Here is an 11,738-nt window from a genome sequence, read left to right on the forward strand (position 1 = left end):
ACTTTACTGTTTGCAAAACTTAGAAAGTACTAGGACAGTGTTTCTTAGCATTTTCTACCCATCCCAAACAAAACCAACAAAATACACACCACCATTTCTCTCTTAAGTGCACTGCAAAGGCTGAAGCCCCGACTTTGGGATGAAGAAGGCCATCTCCACATCTTTAAACATTACAAAATTGTGTTTATAGGAATGAGTTTTTCCCTCCTAGCTATAACTAGGGCTGTCCACACTTGGCAGCTGAAACTTGGTTTTTGGCCAGTGTCCAAAACACTGTCAGGAAGGTCAAAAATGTCCCAAATGCTGTGTACCAAATAATGCATCCAAGAAGAAATGGCTGGTTCTTTTCTCCTGTTACATAGAACACCTCAGCCACTGTGAAACATGCAATGCACATACACAAAATGAGTCACTCAATTGTTCAGGCCCCATTTACTGCACAGCTACCCATCCCTTCCAGGAGAAAGATCATCCATTAGACTGAAGTGGCAGACACTGAAATACAATAGGAGACATCATCCTCAATATGCACCCAAAGTTCACCTAAGTTATTCCCTACACCTGTGTGACATATAGTCCTTGTATCATGTTTTATACCCCTCCAAAGATTCTTTTAATTACTCCAGAGGAAAGATAGATTATATACTTCATACATTCAACGGCTGAAAAAGGCTCTATCACACCAAGTGCCAAATCAGTTATCAAGATTAAAGCATTGTAATTGTAAAGAGAACACAAGAGAGCAATTCACAGTACAGTTATTAGATGCTGATGCTCAAAAATATATAACCAGAGAGTAACTAAGGACCTGATGTAATAAGAACAGAGCAACTGTAATGTACTTTTTTAAAAATAAAAAGCAAACATTTTATATGATATGACAATTTTTTGAAGCTACGCATAAAGGCATCTATAAAATGTATAAATTTCTTCAAGGGACTGAAATGTTTTAAAAACTGATGAACTATGTAAATACTATCAGCTCTCTTCTCAGCTCCTCAGCTCTCTTCTATTCAAGTATACTTTACACAAACTGCTTATATGTAACACAAGTTCACAAATTAGCATCAGAGAGCTAAGGCTCACTCTTTCTTGCATTTTGCAAAATGTAATGTAAGGGGTGAACTGTGTGCAGTGACATTTCCCTGCCTCCATGAATTCTAGGTAAGCAAAACAAGACATTACAGACCAAATCAAGTATGATTTATTTCATAAGTACTTACAAGATGACTGGGTTGTGACATGTTCTAATGCTTTCAGAAATTAAAGCACACTGCTGCTCTGACAGATTTGAGCTAGGAAGCGTGTTCCCACTGCATATTTTGAGTCACACAAATCCCCACATTTACTCTATGTAAACCAAGTTTTCAAGTTGTATTTGTCATTTTTTTCCACCTCCATTTTAAGTTTTATGTTTTGTATCGGTTTCTGGTGTTAATTTCTGGTGACTCAACATGTAAATAGAATTAAGACTGAACATCAGATGAACAAAAATGTTTTAAATCAAATCAAGTGTACAGTACAAATAAATGGTAACAGTTTCAAATTTATCCCTCATTTGTAGATAACTCAGATTATAAAACTGTTAATTAAACATTATAAGGAAGCAGTCCTTATACTTTTTACTTGCCTTGACCACATGCAGTCCCCAAAGCTAAAAAGCCCTCCCTTAATTGAAAGACAATAGCCAGACTACAGTAGTTAACTTCTCTTACTCTTTTATGAATGGGTTTAAAAATATAACTAACATGTTCACTTTTCTGTTTAAGAGAACAACCTGCCAGACAACAGTTAATATAACTTTCAAATTTGTATTGACATGACTAATGATGATAAAATAAAGCTGATTTTCCAAACAGAAGAGTCATATGTCACAATCCATTTCTCCAAGTATAATTGAATATATCACAAACATGTTTTGCAGGTGATTAGCATACACACTGTAAATGAAAAATCTCAGAAAGCAATGAGTAAAAAAATTATTCTGCATAAGGTGATTTCTCACATGTAAATCCCCGCCCACATCCAATGACTATCCAGTCAGCGTTGGAAGAGTAATGCTAATGCAACTCCTTGGATTCAAAACTGACTCCCTACACATTCCCACAGCACCCCATGAAAAAGATGACAGCCAAGGGAAGGCCAGATGATTCATCCCAGTTGTTCACATACACTTGATAGGCAAAGCATTCCTCAACTTTAACACATCAGTCCATCAAAAGCAATGAATAGTCACCAGAGAACATAAGGACAAACATGTCCTTTTGTTTCACATATCCTTCCACAAAACATAAATGAAGCTGGCACACTGTATACCTCAATTAGACAGAAATCCCATTTTCCACTCTTACTAGTATCTTGAGATAATTACAGAAGCTCCAGAATATAATCCAGTTATTCCTCCCATATTTAACAGCTTTCTTCAGGATACCATCATCCTTATTTATCTGAGCTACTTCCACACACAGATTGTTTTCTTTTAAAAACCAGACAGCAAGTCCATTTTACATGGCAAAGAGCACAACTTTTTGATACTTCTGAGCTTTTCCTTGTATTTAGTTTAACCACTTCCTCCAATACTTATCTTGCCTTCTTTTTTATATTCATAATATAACTTCTACAATCAACAGAAAGAAGCAGTTATGTCATCTGAAGCATCTTTCTTTCATTGTCTGGCTAGTATCTTAAAATTTGGTTCCAAAACTGCACTATCCACTTAGGACATATTTCGTAACACTGAAATTCTCCTAGACTGAAGTTGTTCACAGTAAAGGCTGAAAGGGATACTGAATCCATTTACTTCTCCTGAAGTGAGAAATGTCAGAATTTAAGATCCAAGTAATACATGGTCTACCTGAAACTACTTCTTTGCTAGACATGACTACAGGCAATTTATGATTTTATTTTTGCCCCAAAGCTGTGTATGTGGAGCAGTCTGCTGCTGAAAGACATGGAACATCCTCAGGTATTCCTCCAAACTACTAAATACATTGCTAAGTTTTAATGAGTTAACACTTTGTCCTCCCAGGCAACAGAGAAATAATCATGTCAGTTCATATTTCTATTGTGATTAGCTCCCACAGAAGTACTTTAATAACTACACTTTACTCACGATTCAGATAATGATTTTAAGCTTGTCTCCAATACTGCAAGAACATCTGGAGCCAGATGGGTCCAAAACCTATGTAACTGACTTCTTATAGCTCTTCCTAGAAGCAAGCTTACCCAGAAACATTATATAGGTACATCTGACAGAACAGCTGCTGTATCTACAGGCTGGCTGTATCACATAAGAACTAGTCCAAATCCAGCAGGACCAATACTGAATCTGAGCAACTGGGCCTTACTAGACAAAGCTGGGCTTAGCAAGCAGTTAACACAGATCAGCTTCAGGTGAAAAGGCAGGTACCTAGCACAAGCTACAACGTCCCTGAACAAATGTGAAGAGTTAACTGTATGCACTACAAAACTTCTGTTTCTAGCACTGAAATAGAACTGCTCTCATGCATTCTTTGAGGTTCTCTTGTCCATATATCTTTGCATTAACATTATTTCTCATTCTGCTACTATGTAGTACTGATCTAATTCCTGTGACAGATCTGAATTAAAAAAGCAAAATAAATAGTAAATTAACAGCTATTTGGAAGCCCTTTCCTTGTTATAAAAATATGATAAATTCTTAACTGAACTTCAGAAATAAAAAGTACAGCAAAGCAAACACCCTCTTTTGTGTCTACATAACAAATTCTAGCTCCCATTTTTTGTGTCCAATTACAGATAGTCACTTCTTTTCTAACTTCAGTGGGAACTGTTTTGAAAAATGGAGGGGGAGGGACAGAAAAAGGCACGACTTTTACAGTCCCCATGCAACAATGTGAGAGTGTTGTTTCGAAAAAAATATGCAAAATCAAGTTTTAAAACAAGAGGTTAACACCACTACACTAATCCAGAAGCACTGTTTACAGTTCAGTGCCTAGAAAAGTCTTCTGTGTAGAGCCTCCAATTTACCTCTAGGGATTTTTGTTTAATAAAGCATATACAGCTGACAAGATATCAGCTCACAATGACCAGCTAAGATCTTCCAACATGCAATTACTGATGCTCAAAGTAGTTAATTTTGTATCAGCACTCTGCCCCCTTATTTAAGTGTACATCCTACCTTCACACCAACTGCAACATCAGTGACAATGCTGTGAAAAAAGAAAAAAACAAGAACAGAAGTCAATCAATTTATCCTCATAAACCCAACTTTTCAATGTATTCAAATGACAAAACAATGAGGAAACAAACAGGCAACAACCACCCGGAGCAAGAAACTATGTTCAAATAACATGCAGGACTGAAAAACAAAAGAAACTTTAAAAAGCCACTGGGCTCCCATAGTTTATAGGCCTTTCCAAAGAGTACAAAGTTTCAAGTAAATGTTACTCCAATGCAGCGCTGCAAGGAAATTTATTTAGGAAACTCGGGTTTCTGGACTACGTGAGATTATAGGGTGAAAACAGAGTAATTTAAAAGTAAGTACAGAACTTCTCACACACCTCTATTAACTAAACAGCTTGTTCAGCAACATAGCCTGACCTACTCTTTGAACAGCACAGAGCAATGGAACCGGTTTGTTTTGTTTTTTTAATTAGCTTGGGAAAAAAAAAAACAAAAAAACAACGCATTGGCAGCTACACCTATACAAAATTTAATGAGGTACATCTAGGCAAAACGCTGCAACAGGTATGTCTAGGTACATCTTTTTCTTAGAGGTTGTGACATCATCACTCACAGTATGTATCACAATCCTAAAAGAAACCTTAGTCCACACAAACACACACACAAAAAAAACCCCAACAATATGAGAGAGCATTCCACAATGTAGTACTCATTACTGACAAGAGTTCTCAGACAGGATTTGTAACTCCCACCATTATAATCACAACCATAAAAAGCCTTTGGAACTCTCACAGTTGAAAGGTTATACGCTTAAAGCATACCAAAGAGATGGTTTTTCTGTTTGAAGCAGAGTAAACAACCTAATAAGAGATCTGGAAGCTGGAAGTTGCTGTATTTACACTGATGAAGGCTACAGCCAGCAGCCCCATTTTCCAGGTCCAACAAAAAGCAGGCCTGCGTGTAGTGCCTGCCCATCCCAGCCCTCACTGTCCCACACGGCCGACTCCTTCCAACCTTCCCTTCTTTGGTTTTTACAGCCAGTCCACTGCATATACAAAGGCATCTTTCCACCTGGGGAAGGGGGGAAAGCCGAAGGGCTTATTAGGCAGTTCTGAAAACAAAAGAGCTCGACATCTCGCTCCTGCTGGCATCGCTCCTCCCCTCCAGCCAGCTCCAAAACAAACCCGAGCCCTGCAGCGCGCCCCTCCTCACCCCCGGCCGGGGGAGAGATGCCAAAGGCGAGGGGGAAGGAGGGAGGGAGAGGCTCTGGGGGGGACGGATGAGGGTAGATGGCGTTGCTTCTTTACATCGAGACGCGGCGTCTCGGGCACTAGACCTAAGTAGGGGGCGGCCCAAAGCCCTCAGCGATTTGAACGGGAGACCCTACAGAAGGGCCCACGTTATGGAGAGACTGAGCCCCCTCCTGCCCCGCTCCCAGCTTGTGCGGGGCCTCACGCTTCAGCTGTCCCGCGGCGGGAAGCTCACCGCTCCCCACACCCTCGCAGCAGCCCGCCACCGACCGGCAGCAGAAGCGCGGCGGTGCGCTCGCTCCCAGCGCCCCGGTGCCCACTCACCCGTCCATCGCCGAGCAGGACAGAGCGCGGGCAGCGGGACAGGAGCCGCGCACAGGGAAGCTGAGAGAAAATGGCGGCCTGGCCTGCACGGAAACCGCCGAGCGTTGCCGAGTGCCGGGCTCCGCTCCGCGTCCCCCTCCGCTACCGCGCAGGCGCAGGCGCCGGCCAAACGCGCATGCGCCGTGCGCGCCAGTGAAGCTTTTGCCCTCAGCTGCCCGGCGTGAGCCGGCTCGTGAGGCGGCAGCGAGCCTGCGCCGCGGGGGGCTGGAGCGGCGGCGGCGGCGGGGCCCGCTCCCGGCCCTCCTGCCCCTCCTGCCCCTCCTGCCCCTCCTGCCCCTCCTGCCCCAGCGCCGCTGCGGGAGTGCGCGGGGGGCGGGCACGCAGCTGGGGGCGGCGGAGGGCACAGCGGCAGCGGGGGCTGTTCAGCCCATCGGCTTTCGTTGCCGCCCCGCCCGGGCCGCCGTTCTGCCGCCGGACCCCACTTGTTGAAGGGACAGAGTTTCCACGCTTGGAGCCAGCTCTTCCCAGCGCCGGGAACCCGGCCTTTCTCCTCAGGGAAAACGTTCAGAGAGGCCCGGGCACCGCTGCGCACCCCGCCCTGTCCCCATCGGTCGCTGCCCTCGGCTACGCAGTCGCTTCCCAGAAAACAACCTGTATTACACAGTTGATTATGTAACTGATCACTAACACTTTATAAAAAATAATAAGGAACGTTACAAAGGAACTACTGCAGTGAATTGGGTTGTTTCTTCACAGAAATCGGTGTGTCCATGGTTCTCTGTAAACTAGCATATCAGGGTACAAAATGCGTGGCTATTAAGAAACACACATTTTCTCATTTTTTGCCAGATCTCAGTATTTCATCACATAAAATGTTCGATTTTCTGAATACTCAGCTGTGCGTGAGAAAATCCTGAATTGCATTCAAACAAAAAGTCAAAGATTATATACCTATGAAAGAAATTTGAAAACGTGATCCAAATGTTCCTGTAAGATCCAAAACCCAGAAGAATGTTTAAAAGTATTCAAAGTATCTTCTGTGATTTCAATATTTTGATCTAGCAATACTGGTTTCAAACATGTATTCAGAGAAGATAGCCCATTACTTGATTGCACCTTAATTTTTTCAGGTTAGTGTAAATTCCTTGGAGTCTGATATCAAAACTATTGCAATGAGGCCTGATAAAGAATTTAGGAACTGAAAAACTATGCATACATCCATAACTAGAAAATTTTTAGCATGCTTTAATTTTCCAGTATCCTTCTCCTCTAACTGACCCCACAAATAGCTCAGTAACTGGATTAACAATTAGGAGTGTGTACAAATTCTCATTCTACTCTGCAACTTTTTGTTCTGTTCTGGAAAGGCCACTCTGATTCTCTGGAGCAGTTTACTGATAATGCTTCTCCTAAATGCCATCCATTATCACTTGGATATCTGCAGCTACTTCCTTTTTCAGAAATTGTCTTCAGCACCCATCACTGACCACTAGACTAAATTATATTACTCACTTTCTTAGAAAATCCCTCTTAAATATTTGATTTGCTTAGAATGAATATAAAGCTCATCATGCCAAATGCTTTAAGGTTTTGCCTTCCACATTGTTTTGTTTGGGTTCTTTTTGAAATCTGTGGTTGTGGCATTCTTTACTGATTACATGTGATAAAGTACCATGGTCAAAAGTAACATTGAAGACATCAGAGACGTAGATGTGCATACAAAAATCTCCATAAATCCAGGGCATTTTTATATATTTTCTCTCTCTATATATATATAATTCCTGTAGATTCTGGCATACTTAGTAGGCGTTGCACCATTGGAGGTTGGGTTTATAGTTGGTTTCTCTCATTTTCCATTGCTTTCAATCCTGTTTGTTGCCACATTGTACTGGGGATATTTTTGTCTTTTTTCCCCCTTTTAAATCTAAATACATCTTATGCAGTTTTGTATTGGTAGAAGTACTAATCCTTCTACTTCTTAGCAATTAGTAGAAAATCTGATTTCCATCTGATTTCTCTCACTGCCTGACTTGCTTACCTTCTTTGCCTTTATAGTAATGCCATATTCAAACCTGTTTTTCCCTGCAATATTTCTTTTGTCTCCTTCATTCGTGACACCAAAATCTATCTGATTAAGTAAGCTAATACTCATTCAGTTTATTGTCTGAGTTAGATGCTCTTCCATATAAAGGAGGGTGAGGAGCACCTGTTGAGTATTTATAGCAGAAAAGACACTGGAACTGAGTTTGCAAATCTGATTGAAATAATGGATGTGACTTTATAGAGCAAAACTCTGGTCCCCCCCAAACCATCAATAAAAGTGATAATCAATCAGGATTTTACTAGAGCATTTAATTATCGAAGGGATAAAAAAGATCGGAGCGCTCAGTGTGTTTCTAATAAAATGCCATGGCACCCTCTTGATCAGTTGTTCACACAGTGTAGTATTCCACTTTCCTCTTCATATAACTTTGCCTTTTTACACTACTAGATAATTTTTAGTACACTTTTTGAATGCCTTGTGAAATGTCTGCCATATTTGGAACGTCATGACAGCATCGTCTGTTTATCTGGTCATCTGTTTTCTGTGTTGCTAGATTACCTCTTTGCTTTGTCTTTCTCATGTTTCAGAAGGTCAGAAAAAAAATTTGTTGCCAAAAAACACCCTCTTGTCCTTAGGACCTGTCAACTTTCTGCTGAAGTCCTGCGTCAGATGTTTCAGAAGGCAGCTGAAATGTCCAGTAATAGACAACCATTAAGTAAAACACCTCGAGCAAAGCCCTCCACATTAAGTTGTTACATTACAAAACACAAGGGCTTATATCCTCTATCCATTTTATTCTAACCAAAATTTAGGTGTAGATACTACTATCAGCTGTTCAAAAGTTCCATACCTTTAAAATTACAGTAATCCTACTGCTGCAGCAATATTTTGTTTTCCAAAATAATTTCCTTTGATCATGGATACACTTAGATGTTTCACTTCGATTGGTTGTTTCCGTTTTATTTCAAGAACAGCTAATGAATACCATCTGTGTAGTTCAGTAGTAGTATGAGTAGTTAATGATGTTTTCTTCGTGAAAGACTGTAGGAACTAGAAAGCACACAAAGACATTTTCTGCTGTGCATTGTCCCAGACTGAGTCTCTGGAGTTGCTGGGGAAAAAACAGCATCCGCACTCTCAGAGGAGAAGCTTGTCCAAGAATTTGCCTGAACACTTTTTGACATCCACAGCATTCTAGGGCAACAAGTCTTCCAATTTAGGAAATCATTGTCTGAAAAATATTTTCTTCTGTTTGTCTCAGGCTCACTGCCTGATAATTTCCTTTGATGTCCACTAGTTCTTTTTTAAAAAAAAACAGAGGCATAATTTTTCCTGTGTACCTACACATGTCGCTCTTGAATGTGTATACCTCCATCATACAGTCTTCAGTTCTCTTTCAGGAGTTCTAGTAAATGTAATGTTTCCTCTATTAGAAGTCATTCCCTGTTTTCAATGATTTGTTTTGCTTTTTTTTACACCTTTCATAATCCTATTCTAGGAGGCCATAGTGGTCCTCATTATTCAAGTTACACACTCAATGGCTTTATATAGGTGCATAATAAATGCTTTCTGGTTTTATATTATTTTTCTTTCTTATAATACCAGTTTCATTTGCATGTTTGAATCCTACTGAGCCATGAGCTGGTGTTTTCACAGAACCCCCCACAACTCAAGCACTCTTTGCTGCGTGAAAGCCATTTATTTAGATTCCAGGATTTTGCACGTATATTTTGGCTTCTTTTCTCTCTCACATATTACTTCCATTTTTCAGCACAGAATTTAACTTGCCATTTTATCATTCAGTCACACAGTATCATGAGAGCTTTCCACAATTCTTCACGGTCAGCTTTTGTTTTTATTACCATGAATAATTCAGCATCATCAGCAAACTTGGTCGCCTCGATAATCACTCTTTTTTCCAGATCATTTAAGAATATGCTGAACAACACAGGTCCCACTGGACCATCACAACATTGGTAGTGTACCAATGACCTCCCCTGTACTGTGAAAAAAAGAGCTTTTTTCCTATCCTTCATTTAATATATTTTATTAATCCAGTATTAATAACTAATAATTAAAAATTTATTAATATATCAAAGAATGTACCTGTTAATTCTGTGTCAGCTTAGTTTTTCTCAAGAGCTCTGGGCAGAGAATTTCAACAAATTATTGTTTTTTTAAATTTTCATCATGTTGTTTCAATCAGACTGTGCTAAAACTCAGTGACTCCTTCAAAGAATATGATGCTTCTTGCTATTAGATGCACTTACACAGTAACAACTTTTCATTTGTCCTTATCTCCAAATAGCCCCTTCCCTTTAGTTTCCCCGAATTGTTAACGGTAGTGTCATTAAATGGTGTTGCTTAGAACAACAGATCCTCAGGATATTATGGGAAAGGTTGATCGTTTGGTTTACCAGTCTTTGTTATATTAAACCACATTATTCTATCTTAAGCCAGTCCTTATCATCTTCATAAATTCCCCAGATGCCTTTGAGCAAAGTCCCAACATTTATTAGTAGCTATTCATCTTTTTGTGCTCCTGTAAACAATGTCCTTAATCAACATTTCTTCCCAGCAGTCTATGTTGATTTACTTTGTTTTCTTAAACTAAGTTTTGAGGCTATTGTGTAGCTTTTCCAAGCACAGTGCCCTAAATAAATGTCTCTTTTTCAAGTTCAGGTCAGAACTCGCCTTGCTGGCCTGAATCCCACAGGCTGCTCTCCAGCATTTTATTTCTAGCATCCTTGCTAGAAAGACAGCTCATCTTGGGCAGGCTGGGAGTGTTACTGCTCTCTACCATCTCAAACACTGAAACATGTGACATAGCTCATCCTGTACTTCACTGAACATTCATATGGGTCCGAAGGTCTGTTCTTGACAACTAGATTATTATCTGTCTGCCCACTTTCTCTTGCTTCTACTATATCCACCTGGAAATTTATTTTCCACAGCAAATTCACTTTTTTTCTGTCACTGTGATTAAAAACATGTACATTTGCTTTCTCCAGGACTGGAGATCAGTTTTACTTTTTATTACAAACAATATATGCCAGCAGTGATTGCAAATGTCTTTCATTCCTTGGTTTTTGTCTTGGAGTGGTGGTGGAGTAAAGATCATGTTGTGGGTCATGTACAGCCATAGCCGCAGCTGTTTTCTGTCAGGGGGAAGAAGTGAAATGAATCTTTTTCTTTCTGGTTGGTTTTTTTTTTTTTTTTTTTTCCAAATGCAAAGGTGTCTGCTGATGTTATAAAACAAAGGTTAGAACTTCTCTGCTTCTTGATCTAAAAAAATGTAAAGATCTTTCTGTTGTCCCAAACAGGTGTCTAAGTGCTGGCCTGGCTCCCTACATGACACAGGTGAAATACTCTGACACCAAAATTATGATTGTTCTCCAAGTACATTAGTAATTTAGTCAATGTGCAATGAGAACCTAGTTTTCCTCTGACTGTAGTGTGGCTGACCAGTTCTCATGAGGACTGCTCCCTTAATGGTGGTGCTTTTACCAGCTTGGCTCTTCACATTGCAGACAGCAGAGCTGGCAGTCACAAAATCCAGGAAAAAAATCTCTAAGCACTGTACTTTCAAAATCAATATTTAATGCTTATTTTCATGGGTGGGCTACATGCAAGACCCACAATCAAAAAAGACTGGCTTTAGTTCTTAGCGAGTCCTTCATTACTACAACAGCTTTTGCCAATCAGTATTCCACGCAACAAAGGTTCTCCATTTGAGGATCAGACAAGGACTAAATTTAGGGACTTGAAGATGATTTTTATTTTTGAGCTGAAATGAAGCTGCCTAAACTTTGGCTAGTGATACACATATAAGGGTATGAGTAACTTAACTGAGCTGGAGCATTTAGTCCAGTGATGCCCTGGCAATCTGTTGCTTTGTACAAACTGGAACCCAGTCTGTCCCAACAAGTATGTGGTGTCTGAGCAGTGGCAAACTT

General features: G+C 40.2%; 1 protein-coding gene across 5 annotated transcripts in view; it reads right to left on the reverse strand.

Moving 5' to 3' along the window:
* PTBP2 (polypyrimidine tract binding protein 2) overlaps nucleotides 1-5,881 on the reverse strand; it is a 46,822-nt gene extending 40,941 nt beyond the window's left edge. For all 5 annotated transcript variants that reach the window (XM_069022668.1, XM_069022667.1, XM_069022666.1 and 2 more), the window contains exons 1-2: nucleotides 5,739-5,881; nucleotides 4,160-4,190 (exon numbers count right to left, since the gene is read on the reverse strand). In XM_069022668.1, coding sequence (XP_068878769.1) covers nucleotides 4,160-4,190; nucleotides 5,739-5,746 — 39 coding nt within the window. In that variant the 5' untranslated portion in view covers nucleotides 5,747-5,881. The remainder of the gene's footprint in view (nucleotides 1-4,159; nucleotides 4,191-5,738) is intronic.
* Nucleotides 5,882-11,738: the final 5,857 nt, after the last annotated feature.

The sequence above is a fragment of the Aphelocoma coerulescens genome, chromosome 8, assembly GCF_041296385.1.
Source record: "Aphelocoma coerulescens isolate FSJ_1873_10779 chromosome 8, UR_Acoe_1.0, whole genome shotgun sequence".
Taxonomy (NCBI): domain Eukaryota; kingdom Metazoa; phylum Chordata; class Aves; order Passeriformes; family Corvidae; genus Aphelocoma; species Aphelocoma coerulescens.